General features: G+C 39.8%; 1 protein-coding gene across 1 annotated transcript; it reads left to right on the top strand.

The window, feature by feature from the left end:
* The first annotated feature begins 232 nt into the window (after nucleotides 1–232).
* On the top strand, nucleotides 233–14,462 carry kif11 (kinesin family member 11). The gene is made up of 27 exons (XM_074676511.1): nucleotides 233–254; nucleotides 475–583; nucleotides 1,405–1,534; nucleotides 2,347–2,444; nucleotides 2,572–2,650; nucleotides 2,743–2,928; nucleotides 3,307–3,431; nucleotides 3,583–3,673; nucleotides 3,921–4,066; nucleotides 5,324–5,420; nucleotides 5,565–5,660; nucleotides 5,778–5,866; nucleotides 6,219–6,306; nucleotides 8,019–8,092; nucleotides 9,064–9,178; nucleotides 10,092–10,163; nucleotides 10,322–10,457; nucleotides 10,910–11,082; nucleotides 11,172–11,297; nucleotides 11,396–11,551; nucleotides 11,782–11,921; nucleotides 12,046–12,206; nucleotides 12,290–12,408; nucleotides 12,537–12,759; nucleotides 12,874–13,043; nucleotides 13,370–13,480; nucleotides 14,236–14,462. The coding sequence occupies exons 2-27, from the start codon at nucleotides 510–512 to the stop codon at nucleotides 14,347–14,349; spliced, it is 3,189 nt and encodes a 1,062-aa protein (XP_074532612.1). The 5' UTR covers nucleotides 233–254; nucleotides 475–509; the 3' UTR covers nucleotides 14,350–14,462.
* Nucleotides 14,463–14,684: the final 222 nt, after the last annotated feature.

The following is a 14,684-nucleotide window of genomic DNA, read 5'->3' as shown; positions in this document are numbered from 1 at the left end:
TCTCCGCCTTGACCAATGGTGTTCTTTGTTTGGCAGTAACTGTCGTTTTATTGGATGACAGAAATTTAAAAGTACCGTTTGAAATGTGTCTAGTCTTTGGCTTCAGTGCGCCAGAGGAGCTTTGGACGGAGACACAGTGTTATTACAAGGTACAGAGGACGCTGAACTCAATAAATTAAACTTCTGAATTGTTTTTTTAAGGTTCAAGTAAAAAACGGATAGCTCTCAAGAGGAGAACGACGAGCGAACACCAGGTAAGCTAATGACGTCCCAAGCTAATTTTACAATTTTGTGTTTCCAAGTACTAACATGCTGTCATTTCACTAGCTTAATGCCAGTTATAAAACCTTCTGAAACAGACTACCTAGACTGGCCTTTATCCTCACAGGGGTGAAAGGCCCTCTTGTTTTAAAACATCGACATAGATTTGTTGTGCTCTGTGTGCTAATGTAAAATGTCTAACGGTATTTACAGACTACTTCAGCAGAGGAGAACATCTCTCTGCAAACATGGCTTCACACAACCACAGCGGGATCAAACGGGAGGAGAAGGGGAGAAATATCCAGGTCGTTGTCAGATGCAGGTACGGAGGGGGACCTGAGTGTAACCCGTGTTTATCTTCGCAGTTGTTGGGGCTTTTTAGTCACCAGTAAGTTAGCTTCTGTTAAAACTGAAAAGGGGCACATTTTAAATCCTTATTGTCCAGCCCTTAAAACGCTGGTTCACGTTGCTGAATTTGGTTGAGAACAAAGTGTTTGATTACAACAAGGTTAAAACGGGGACTATATTTCCTAGTAGAAAATGTAGAAGATTTAATGGCTTTAGTGTTAGCCCATGAGGTATACAGCAAATGTTAAGATGTTCACGATGGACTGAGACTGTACCTTGTGCAATGGCAGTGTGTCTTTCTGGCTCTTTGGCTACATGGGGGTATTTTTTTTATTTAAATCATTGATTGAATAATTATGTTAGATTTTCAGCCCTGTATAGGGTTTGGCTGTAGATGGAGGACATCACAATTAACTGAAATCAAATTTGGAACAGCTTTTTGATTAAATATCACGCTACTGCAGAGACTGTGGCTTATAAATCTTGTCCTAAAATCAAAGCCTTTTATTGTTGAACTTGTATTTGTCATTTATTTATTCATTTAATCTCTTTGTTACCATTCTGAAATATTTTCCCAATAAGTAAACAAATAATCCTATTGTAGATGATCTTGTAGCTTAGACCATGGATGAGGGAGCAAAAAAATTGAGAGCTAAGTCAGAATAGATCTGAGGAGTAACAAATACACTTTGTCCATGAATCAAACAAATATTGACAGGCTGGTGAAAATTGGCACAAATATAGATGTGAGGATGATGTTATCAGGAGCAGTTTTACAGTCTCTGCTGTTTTCAGACCTTTTAACACCATGGAGCGCAAGTCTTCCTACGGGGTCATCGACTGTGATCCAAACAGAAAGGAAGTACTCGTGAGGACAGGAGGAGTAAACGACAAATCAGCACGAAAGACTTACACGTTTGACATGGTGAGTGCAGACCATAAACTAAAAAAAAAAAATATCATCCCTCTTCACAGAAGTGCTGTTTTTGTGTACTGTCCTGAACACAGCAAACTACAGAGAAGCTTTCCACTGAGCAGGGAGTGAATGTAGCTCATTTTAGCATATTTGAGTATGTGCAAGTGAAAAATTACAATATTCATGCAAGTGTTGTAAGTAGTTTGGTCCTTGCTCCATCTACTCATCGTGTGTGATCTAGTGTGATTTTACGATATTGCCATCATAGAAAGATGTTCCAGTTTCCTAAACATGGATAACTTCTCTTTCCCTAACTGTGACAGTAAAGTCTATTCAACTAAAGACGGTGAACTAAACAAGAAATTTGAAGGCTTCATCTTGAAATGTTAAGAACACAGATACTTTTAATATTTTATGACATTATATTGATTGCACAACCAATTAATTATTCAATACAGCAAAAGAGGTTGCTTAACCATACTATTTCTCTAAAAGCTCATAATATGAGAGCATGAACTGTTTGTGCACATCTCCCATTCACCAGAGGCTGATGTTTATTTTCACTCTTTAAGATGGTGAGAGTGTGTCTCCAAGCTGGAGCCTGTACTGATAGACCTGCAACGAATCCTAAATACTTTAAATTGCAAACATTTGTGACCCATCAATTAGCTTGAGAAAATGTTTTGATTCTTTTCTGCTTTTCCTGTTGGACAACACATTTCCTCTACAGTGAGGTTATATTTAAACTCACTGTTACACTGGGTCCTGCTTAGCCTTGATGTCTTTCATGCTATCATTAAAATGTTGTATTTCTTCTGTAGGTTTTTGGTCCAGCAGCCAAGCAGATTGACGTGTACAGGAGTGTTGTTTGCCCAATTCTGGATGAGGTTATCATGGGATACAACTGCACTGTTTTTGCGTGAGTGCCTTTCAGTTGTCATAATGTTTTTACCTTCTCTAAAGAAGTTTTTGTTTCTGGTCCAGACCTGAATGACTCGGTAATACTGTGCTGTACTAACTTGTCCTTCCTCTGCTGTCTCACTCAGCTATGGTCAGACTGGAACAGGAAAAACCTTCACCATGGAGGGAGAGCGGAGTCCAAATGAGCAGTTCACCTGGGAGGAGGTGAATTTTCATTTTATCAAACGATTTCTTCAACAATTACTTTTATTATGTCTTCCTGCTTTAACTGTTTCTTTCATATGTGAATATTTCAGGACCCTCTGGCTGGCATCATCCCCAGAACGCTGCACCAGATCTTTGAGAAGCTTTCTGAGAATGGCACAGAGTTTTCAGTCAAAGTGTCTCTTCTGGAGATCTACAACGAGGAACTGTGTGACCTGCTCAGCCCCACTGAGGACGCCAGCGAGCGGCTTCAGCTCTTTGATGACCCACGAAACAAGGTAACTCTGTCTGAGCTGTCTCTGGAGAAATATCTGCTGCTCCAGGATTTGTCTTGTGAAATATCCTACAGGCCTTGGCTGCCTTGTGTAGTGTTTACCACGATCATTTATATGAGCATAATGACACAATCTCTTTACAATGTATGAAGGAAAATATCCTCCTGTCCAGCAAAAACAGGCTTCACTGGTTCCTAGTAAATGTCCTTTAAACTGGACAGTGATCCCTCAATGCACAGAACTTATCACATCACCAGTGAAGGAACATTTTGTGGGGACAGTCTTACTTCAAAGTTCAGGAGCAAATCAGATTTGGCTTCAGTGTAAACGGTTATACTGATCACTCTCTTTTTATCTTGCATGATGTGTCTGTTGTGGCAGAGAGGCGTGGTGGTGAAGGGTCTGGAGGAAGTGACAGTTCACAACAAAGATGAGGTTTATCAAATCCTGGAGAGAGGAGCAGCAAAGAGGAGGACCGCATCCACGCTCATGAATGCTTACTCCAGGTATCACAGACGCCACAGCACACGTCTGTTTTGTTTACAGCAGGAGTGGAGTCACAGGAGCAGGACAAGCAGCCAAGACTTGGTTGATTTGTTTCCCAGATATTGTTTGCCTGACACATTGTTTACGATTTTCATCTGTTTCTCATTGCAGTCGTTCCCACTCAGTGTTCTCAGTCACCATCCACATGAAGGAGATCACTCTGGATGGAGAGGAGTTGGTGAAGATTGGCAAACTCAATCTGGTAACTTTCCCACCGGCACATCATTGATAATGTTATTTCTTTATATCTGAAGGTTATTGAAAGAAACAAGTTATCCATTTATTTATGAATAGAAACTAAACTATAAATATATGAAACATCTGTTTTAAAAGTCTGATCTCTGCATTAACAAAGCAGAAAGTTGAATGTACATTGCAAAGCCAGAGGTTTGAAATGGTTGAAATTTTTGGACACCAGCTGATTGAGTGGACTTCCCTCCTTTCTTCAGGTGGATCTGGCTGGCAGTGAGAACATTGGGCGCTCTGGCGCGGTGGACAAGCGTGCTCGTGAGGCGGGAAACATCAACCAGTCTCTGCTGACACTGGGCAGAGTGATCACCGCTCTGGTTGAGAAGAGGCCTCATGTCCCATACAGGTAGATTGATTTATAACATCAAAGCTGCTAACGGTGTAGCAGCCTGGTGGTGTTTTGACCTGCAAAGTGAAAGTAATCTATTCATTGACCTGGTTTGTACAAAAAGGAAAACATATCTGTAGTGTCAATTATTCATTCAGTTTATATTTTTAGAGCTAACTCATAACAAATATTATCTCAAGACCCTAAATTTAACAAGTCTCTGCCAAAATCTTAGTGGTATTATTTACAAAGACTTTAAGATAGGATTATATCTTATCTCATCTTAAACCAGCATGAGCAGAGCATTTTCAGCATCTAAACGCATCAGTGACAGACAAAATCTTCCTTTCAACAGCAGAAACCTTTAGCAGGGACAGACTCGTGTTGACCAGCTTTCTGTTGGTGTGCATAGCTTGTCTGCCAAAAAGCACAGCTGACCAGAGGACTGTACAAGATTAAAAACAGTCACAAAAATAGTTTATGAAATAATTTAAAAAAGAATATATTAGAGACATTCGAAAGTAAAGACTTTAAATATACCCAAATAACAAGACTTATAGTTAACGATTATAACATACCTTTTTATGAAGTATAACAATTGATCAGACTTAATAGGGCATCTCTGTCTCAAAATTCAAAGATTTTCTTTTTCATTGAATTTTTTTTTTTTTAGCAAAATTATGTAGGCTAAGCAACAATAGCATAACCTAAGGGTTCCAAAACTTTTCAGCATGCACCCACCAACACAATAAATAGTGCTGTATGTAAGAATAAGCCTGAATGAACAAAACGATACAGAAGTTAGCTAAATAATAATGTAGCATTTCCTTGTGCATATATTGCTGCTTTCTGCACTTTGCATTCTGCTGCCACTGATACCATCGTTGTCCAATATTTGTCACCTCAAGGGGCCTTGTAGTAATAAATGCATATGAAAAATACATCCAACACTTTCTGTTTTGTTTATATTTTTACAAAAAAGGATGAAATGTGAAATTAAAATAGCTTTTTAAGACCTCCTATTCATGGTTTTTTAACCTCCGAGGGGGTCCTGATCTCCACTTGAGAACAACTGGCATAACTAATAGTATTATTCAGACATAATGCATAAAATAATATTGATGATTATTTGTTCTTTTTAAAAAACTTTTTATTTAATTTTCAATTGCCAACAAATAACAGAAACAAAACACATTTTTACATAAATCAACACAGTGTTACACTGTTAAACAAAAATGTGTTTCATATTGGTCTGATATCTTTTGTGTCATACAGAGAGTCAAAGCTGACCAGGATCCTGCAGGACTCGCTGGGAGGACGAACAAAAACCTCCATCATCGCCACAGTGTCGCCCTCCTCAAGCAACCTGGAGGTACGTTCTGATATCTTTGGAAGATAAGCTCCCTGTATTTGGACTTTCATCGAAGGTTCCTTAAATTGGATAGCTTGTTATAAATATAAATATCCTCTGCTGCAGTTCAAGCTCACAGTTGTGATGTTCTTTGTGTTGTTGCAGGAGACTATGAGCACTTTGGACTACGCCAGCAGAGCCAAGAACATCATGAACAAGCCTGAAGTCAACCAGAAACTCACCAAGAGGACGCTCATCAAGGTAGATGAGTTACGATGGACAGAAGCTTTAAAGTTTAGGTCAAACAAGAACTTCTGGATTTTGTTCTGCATGTCAGGGGAGGTCCAAAAAGTAAAAGCCTTGTTTCTGTCCACTCAGGAATACACAGAGGAGATAGAGCGCCTGAAACGTGATCTGGCTGCAACTCGAGAAAAGAATGGAGTTTACCTTTCTGCAGAGAACTACGAGTAGGTTGCATGAAAGACTGCAGAGTTTTGGACTTAGTTCTTACACTGTTATACCTGTTACATCACAATACCATGCAAAGGGAAAAAACTGGTCAAGTAGAGCAAAGCTGCAACTTATGTTTTTCATGCTCAAATACTCAGTCAATTTTCTCCAGTCATAACTTCAGACTTGGGGAAATGTGAAATGAAGCTAGTTGTTTCCATGAGTTGTGGGTCAATACTTTTAACTTCTATCTTCTTACGGCCAACTGAAAACTTTTGAATGTGTGCTTGAGCATTTGTGAGGATAAAATATTTAATTAATAACTGATCGATCAGTAGCACTGTTATTGATTGTTATTCCTGTGTTCAGGAGTATGATGAGTCAGATCACGGCTCATGAGGAGCACTCAACCGAGTACATCGATAAGATCGCCGCCATGGAGGAGGAGATAAAGAAGGTACGACAGCTTAACTTCTGTGAAGTTAACAGTTATCTAATTTTAGGTTCTTAGTCTGTTTTTTGGACAAAACATGACATGTGCTCCCCATTTTTCCAGCTTCCAAAAAGCCACCATCGGTTTAAATTAAATAAAGCCTCATTTTGATGTGAACAAAAATGCCAAAGAAAAATCAACAAAACGTTGTCTAAATAGGCAAGACAAGTTATTTATAAAGCATCAATCATACAAAGCGCAATTCAAAACAAAAAAAAAACAAAACCGCAACGTAATTTGCATCAAAAGTAACATGTTAAGAAATAAAACAAACATTAAAGAAAAGAACAGAAAATGACAACGAAATGAGGAAAGAGTACAAAAAGTATGACCCATGAACATTTTATTAAAGCTTGGTTTAAAATTATCATTTGAACATTTAGAATTGACTCAAAGAGATAATTAAAAAAACATTTAAGGCGAGTTTGTTTCTATGAGCAAGCAGTGCAAGTGGAGTTTCAGGTCTGTGCTGCAGAATAACAAAAATCTGTGAACTTTACCGTCGAAGAACAAAACTGAAACAAAGACAAATACTTCCCCAAACGCTTTACTCAATGGTTGCCTATAGACGTCGATCTGATTACAACCACTGACTGTGTCTAAGGAAGGAATCTATTATGTTAGTGGGGGGAGGTGGGTTCTGGTGGAGCTCATACACAAGCTCATACTCAAACTTAAAATATATTGAGGTGGTTTGGAGAGAAAGTGTCGCAGTTGTGAGAAAAGACAACAGGTAGGAGGATTAAAGGATGGCGGGCCTGAGACAATCATGATCTGAAAATGTATGTTTTTTTCTTTTTTTTGGATCAGAAACAAGAAGAGAGACATAGAAAAGGAGGGTCTACTGTGAATTATTGAACAGTTTCCTCCAATCTAACCAAAGAACAATCAACCTTACCTGTCCAAACTATTACATCAAGCGTTTTCCTGCACACCAGTCACACACCACACACTCACTCAGATCACAAGTCAAATGTCAAAGTCAGAGAGCACAGGCTGGTCTGAGGTTTGAACCAGTGAAGTCTGACTTCATCCAATCAGGGGGCGGCAAGCCTGTTCAAACTGACCAATCAGTAGCCACCACTGGGGAGGAGACAGCTGCACAGTACGAGAGGAACAACTAACAAAATGTGTAACCATACGTCACAACACAAGTTGAGGAGGTCTCATTTTGAAAGAGTATAACTCATCTCTGAGCTGACGCAGGCACCACGTGTGGCGTCACTAAGCTTAGTTTCACTGAGGTTATAGTTTCATTTATTAGATAACACCATCAAAAAAAACCCTGACGTTTTATAGTTGGTTTCTCTAGCAATTAAAACGATGAAAGAATAAAAGAAAGAATTAAATGTTGAATTGTCCTTAAACTGCTAAAACTCAGACATAATGAGTTTTGTAAAGTATCTAAAGTTTGATATTTTAAATCCCTTTCCTTCTCTGCTGAAACTTTTATTAGATTATCTCAAATCTGAAATGAAATGCCCAGAAAACTTTAAAAAAAGAAAGAATAATAAAATAAACTTCCCTCAACCTCTGTTGTAAAATTATTAAACAACCCAGAAGAGAACTGTTAATTTAAGTAAAAACAAAAACAGATGACAGCATTTTACGCTATTTATCATCTGTGTTTCTACCTCCACCTTCAGTGTTTGACCTCTCTGTCTCTGTGTCTTCAGATCACTGAGCTGTTTGTGGACAGCAAGACCAAACTGGAGCAGTGTACAATGGACCTGGAGGAGAAGCAGCAGAGGTAAATGATTTATCATCCAACATTTCTGCACATCTAAGAGGCCTGTCGGTGTGTCCTCTGTGAATTAAAGATATGTTTGAATTGAAGGTGTGGTGTGTAGAAATATGAGGCATCTAGCAGAATAGGTTAGGTTGAAATGAATGCTTTAATGCATTTGATGAAATAGTTAATGTAGAACGAGCCCTTTTAACACACACATTTTTTTCTATTTTAGTAAGTGGCAGTGTTAAAAAAAGGCAAAGGGGGAGAGAGTTGTGTTGTTGTGTGAGAAGAATTAGAACTGATAGATGTTTTTGATGGCAAAATCTAGACTAATGGAGGGTCGTACTTTTGAGACATCTCTGGAGCTGCTGGTCATTGACGGCCACTGTCTCTTTACTGATGGGAGAGCTGAGGAACAAAGTGTCTCGACTCTGACTTTAAATATATTTTCTCATTTTAACACGCTGTAGCTTCAATGTTAGGTGAACTTTAGCAGCTTTAGAAGATGTTCTCATTTCACTGCTTTGAATGCTGTTGTTTGTTCTCCAGCAATGCAAACTGTTACACAAGATCATTTGTTTACAGTGTGGCTTTGGGGAAAAAGTGAGATCAGAAGAAGGCCCTGATTTCACTTTTGTGATTATTTACTGATAATCAAAGAGGGTCTTTTACACTTAAGTTAAAAAGTTGTAGAAGTTAACCTAAAAGCTCCTTCAGCTCCTATCAGGAATTCACTACCAAGTTCCGTTTCGTGTGTGTGTGTGTGTGTGTGTGTGTGTGTGTGTGTGTGTGTGTGTGTGTGTGTGTGTGTGTGTGTGTGTGTGTGTGTGTGTGTGTGTGTGTGTGTGTGTGTGTGTGTGTGTTTTGACTTGGCCGAAACTGGATATACTGTCATTTCTAGAGACAAACATCTCTGAGAGAGCTTGAATTGAAAGAGAAACTTAAGCACATTTATTAACTTATGAAACTCTCACCGTTTTTGATTTCAGGCTGGAGGAGACGAGCCAGGACCTGCAGCAGACCAAAGAGAAGCTGAGTCAGGAGGAGTTTATCTGCTCAGAGCTCAGCTCAGTGCATGACACACTCTACAACACAGCGGGGCAGGTACAGATGAGCTTTATAGATGCTTCATGACAACACCTCACTGTTTACAGTCTATAAACTAGTTTGTAAAATTTAAAGTCCCTTAACAGTCAACCCAAAGTCAATTCATGATGGACTTCAGTGTGGTCATTAGAGACCACAGTTGTTGTTAACAGCACAAAAGTGCCATTTGCTGCAAAAACTAAAAACAGATGTTTAATATCCTATTTAGTAAGAAATGTCTTTTTGGACTTAATGAAAGCCACATTCACATGAAGTACTGAAAAATGATTGATTTCAAGATGTTAAAAGACAAAAATGACGCCTGAATTAATTGTAAAGAGTAAAATATCTGCAGATGGGGTAAAAGAAAAAGTTTGCTTGCTTAGTTTCCTCTATTTAGAAATGTATTTGTATTTTAAGAAACTTGGCAAACAAGTTTTTCAACAGCTTCCAAACTTTAATTGACTACCAGACAAAATATGCAAAACCAACAGTTCTTCATATTTACAGTCCAGAAAGACTTCATGTGTGACTGTAGTTACAGTTTGTCATAGCTGCTACGCCAGATTTAGTAGAACAGTTCTCTCTTTTACTGCCTGTGGTTATTGTGCAGCCTTTCTGTGTAACTCATGCACACATTTCCGCAGTTTATGATAAATGTTATTTCCACTTTATTTTGATGCTGGGTTTTCTTAACCATCTCCTTCTCTTTTCTTGATATTTGTTCCCTTTTTTGCTGGTGGTACTTTCTGCACTATTAAACTTTTCTCTTGTTTTTGTTAATGCACTGTGATTCAGAAATAGCTTCTGTTACTTCCCTTTTTCTCTGAAGTGAACCTCTGAAAACTTAAGCACTGAGATGCTTTAAAGTAGGACACTATTCCTGAGGTTAACTTGTTTCTCTCTTTTGTTTTTGTTTCTGCTTCTTCAGCTGCTGAGCACAGTGGATGCCAGCACCAGTGACGTGTCGGGCCTTCATGCCAAACTGGACAGGAAGAGAAAGGTCACACAAACACACTTTTCAACAGCATGTTCAAATTTTTTGTTTTTCTTTTCATTTTTTTTGAATTTTAGAATTTTGCGCATGCAACAAAAGAAGTCAGTGAGTTAACCTCAGAGCTTTATCTTGAATAACAAACACTCTCTGTTGGTGTGATGCAGGTGGAGCAGCACAACACTGAGGTCCAGCAGAGTTTTGCCCAGCGGTTGGAGGGAGCCTTGGGCACCATGCAGTGCTGCATTCAGCAGCAGGGAGTCAAACACAACGACATGTTGAGCAGCTACTCTCAGGCCATCGGTGAGAAGAGAAGCTTTCCCATTAGTCTTTTTCAGTGGTGGAAATGAGATGATGTTGTTCTCAGTGGATTTAATGGAGAAGAGTTATGAATATTACTGCAGTACTTTGAGGTCTGGATGAGCACCAGAGGAGGTCAGGAAGAATGAAATAGAACAAGAGATTTCTGACAAAACAGTGTTTATTTTTATCACAAATAACACAAAACCAACTTAAAATTCATCAAGTTAATGTCGGTGAAAAAGCATAAATAAAATCCTGAAATCAATCAATACTCTCAGTTTACTTTAAGTCTTACTTTGATTCTGGTGAGTCAAGTGTTGAGAATTTTATTCCTGTGTACCATAACATCCACCGCTGTGTTTCAGGATTTTAAGTTTGTTCATTTTAAAATGTAAAAACTGGAAACATAACAGCCAGTCTCTAATCTGAATCTGTTTCTTCCTCCGTCACAGATGGTCTGCTAGTGATGAACGAGGCAGCGCTGAAAGGAGCTCTGACCACTGTGGAGTCTTTTGTGGGTGGAGTTGGTCAGCTGGTGGCTGAGGGCGTGGCTCGCTGTCAGGAGAAAGTGCAGCATCAGGAGGCGATGTGCCTGAAAGATAAGGAGAGTCTGCTGCAGCTGCTGGTGAGGACAGAGCTAGAAAACAGTGACAGGACCCCTCCCCCCCTGTGTCGTCCATTCAATCATATCACCACTTTTCTCTGAAAATGTAGGAAGAGCATCGACAGGACATGGAGGAGGCCCTGGTGGTTCGGACTCTCATGGGTCTGTCGGCTGTCAAAGAGCTTCATGGCACACTGAGAGCCACAGTGGAGACACAACGAGCGCTGGCTGATAAGGTCAGTCCTTAACTGAGCTCCTTCTTCTTTTGTATAAACAGACCACATGTCACAAGTGATCACCTCACAGCCATCCTGCTCACTGTCTGTTCCTTCAGGTGGAGGCAATGAAGGAGGTTGGTGGGTTTTTCAGCAGCATGGTGCAGGAGCTGGCAGGGCTGCGGGAGGCTTCGGTGCAGGGTCTGAGTGCTCTGCAGACTCAACATGACACTCTGGAGGATGAAATCAGACAGGCACAGGAGAGACACCAGAAGGTAAGATCACATGAAGAATTGACGCTTCCAAAATCAGGAGTTCAAGATTATGCCATCACCCCACAAAGACACATTTTCCCTCTTTGTGTGTTTTGACCTCTGCCAACACAAAACTCCATGTTTGTGACCTTCTGTTGTTTTTTAGAAACAATAACGTAATAAAAAGCTCTCAACCAAAACTTTTTCCTCTTTATTATCAGTATTTTTTCTTTCATTCTTGTGTACATCAGGGTATGAAGCAGACCATCCAGTGCCTGCAGGACCAGCTCAACCTGCTGACCATGGAGGTTCAGAAAGACTACACCGACTTGCGCTCGTCCTCCAAAGCTCTGCAGAAACCTCTGCGGACCCTCCAGGAGACTATTAGCAGGTGCGTCACAGGCGACAGAAAACTCTTAGCTCTAAAACAAAGTGGTTGTTCCTTATACTACAAATCCTGAAGTCTTACACTTTGTTGTGTTTTTTTTTTCACACTGTCTCCATCCTGTGTGTAGTGGTTGCAGTAATGTGGAATGTCAGGCCTCCACCCAGGCAGACCTCCTGTCCTCCACCTCCTCCTCCCTGGCCTCTGCTCTGCGTCAGACCACTGAAGAGAGCCTGCAGACACTGGATGAGATGACAGGCTGCTGCTCTCACCTGCACAGCTCTGTGTCTGGTATTAAACTTGTGTCTTTTTATGTTGTAGTCTAGACTTTTGAAAATCTACAATCCAGTCAGTGAACTTTGTTTCTGATGCAGGTTTGGTCGATCGTGACCTCCAGTGGAGCTCCAGAACCAGGGAGCAAGCCGAGATTACAGCAGAGCAACACTTATCTCAGATGAGGACAATTTCTGCTGAAGCTCAAGCCGTGCGTCAGGTAGAAAAGCCTTCCAAGTTAAACTGAGAGTAATGAACATGTCGCCTCCTCAAAGCTGATGGAAAAGGTATCACTGAGTTAAATTCCTCTGGTTATAACTTATTCTTTGTTTTTTTTTAAACCTCCAGAGTGTCGACAATTGTTGCACCGAGCAGCTCCAGACAGCAGAGCAGCAGCTGTCCATTAAGCAGGAGGAGGTGAAGCAGGCTGTGGTGGCCATGCAGAACCAGACTACCCTGAACCAGACTACCCTGGAACAGCAGCAGGCTGAGCTGCAGGACCATGTGGAGACGAACCAAGAGCTGTTGACCAGCTTCCTGCGAAAAGAGCTGCAGCAAGACATTTCCACAGGTATGTGATTTAAACTGGGTATTTATGCAAGTACTAAATATTTTTGTGTATCAGCTTCCGACTTTTAATTTTTACATGCAAGTTATCACAAACTAATTTCTCTGTTGCCTTCAGGTGCAACCCCTCAGCGCCGGGAGTTTGTGTATCCCAGGCAGCTGGTCAAGTCACGGACCCGCAGTGAGCTGCTGGACATCCTGAGGATACAGCAAGAGGAGCTGCAGGCAGCTGTGGAGGAAGAGGAGGAGGAGGAGGAGGAGGAGGACAAGCACAGCCAAGTGGACCATGTATGCTAGCAACTTTTTTTCTTGTTATCAATGACATTTTCAGTGTTTGATGAAATAACTTTTTAGTAATCTGGTTGCATTGAACTAAATTCAGGGTTTCTATAAGTTTATATGAGTTTACTGCAAAGGCACAATAAAACTGTTGGTATAATTTCTGCTCCCTCTGTCTTTATATTTATTGCCACATTTGCACTTGTGTACTAAGAGATGTCTCACTTCACGCTGAAAGAGCGTGAAGTTATTCAATATTTGACATTCTCTGAGGTTTTATTACACTCTTGATAATATGTGCTCTGTCTTGCTGTTGTTTCTCTTTGTGTCAGCAGGACTCCCTGGAAGATGAGCTGAGTACTTGTAATGAAAGCGTGGCCACCGAGCCATCCTTTGTTGATGAAAACCTTGTTTTCAATGAAAGCAAACGAGTTCCCTTCTTCAAGGTAAATAACAGAATACATCAGAAGATGTGTGTGTGTGTGTGTGTGTGTGTTTTTAAATGTGGTCAGGGGTAGGCAAAAAATCCTTACAAAATTCTGAAGTTGGGTTGAAAAAGCCTTATATTCACTGGTGAGGGGTCTTAAATTTAAGATGTAATGGATTGTGACATGACAAAATGCTTCATCAGATGCTGTGGAGAAGGCGTTACATTAATTTAAATTTATTTACACTTGTCCGTGTGGATTTGCTTGTTCACATGGCACTGATGACAACTTTCCTATGGAAGACAAGAAAATTAAAACAACATAACTGAAGGAAATGTTTTTTTTTTTTTATTATTATTATTTAAAAGTGTGGGTTGGCAGGGGTACATGATGTGATGCAACGAGAAATAGAATAGAATAGAACAAGTACAGTGAAATTGAAGTCACAGCAGCAATCAGAGGCTAGATGCTGAAAGATTTGTAACTCAGAAAACTCAAACTTTGGATTTAAATATAGCACACCTGTCTATGTTCTGCCAATTAAATTTGGTCATGATTTTTCCCGTAAGGGTCCTAAAAAAGGTCTCAAAAAACCTAGAGTCAGATTTTCTGAAGTATACAGTATCCAGTAGAAGGATTTCTTTTATCTATCTTTTATATCAGCATCTGAAAATAACTAGTTACTCAATATTTTGATTGTCCCCTTGTGACTCAACTTTTTTTTTTACTGAGTTTTGATAACAATTAGCATTTTGATGTTTTCCTTTTTTCAGCAAAAAAAGGGTGGCAAGAAGGAGATGAAGACCCTCAGCAAGCAGAAATCTTCAGAAAACGAAACTCTATCAACGCCTCAGAAATCCAGACTGCCTCTCCGCTGTCAGAACTGAAACACTTTTAATAATTTATCATTTCATGTTTGTTATTTTACTCTCAAATCACCTTTTCCTCTTAGTGTATGGATGCTGTCTAATGAACTGTCACTTGTTTAGTTCTGTCTCTAAGTTTTCAAGTTGCTTCTAAAATTAAAGAGATTTATACTTGTTTTACACTTACTGTCTGTTATTGATCTTATTAAATACAAACTAGGCAGAAGGGGCTTTGTGCTGCGGACTTTTTCTGAGATAACAGGATTTATGTGTATTTTATCTGCATTCGTAATGTCCATCCCAAATGAGGACTTAAGTTTCCCTGAAACCAACGTGGTTTCAACATGACTAGTGAC

Source organism: Halichoeres trimaculatus, unplaced genomic scaffold (assembly GCF_033239565.1).
Source record: "Halichoeres trimaculatus isolate MK-OKI-2021-1 unplaced genomic scaffold, fHalTri1.1 fHalTri1_scaffold_8, whole genome shotgun sequence".
Classification (NCBI taxonomy): domain Eukaryota; kingdom Metazoa; phylum Chordata; class Actinopteri; order Labriformes; family Labridae; genus Halichoeres; species Halichoeres trimaculatus.
Note: the sequence above shows the minus strand (reverse complement) of the source record. Positions and strands in the feature narration are given on the sequence as shown.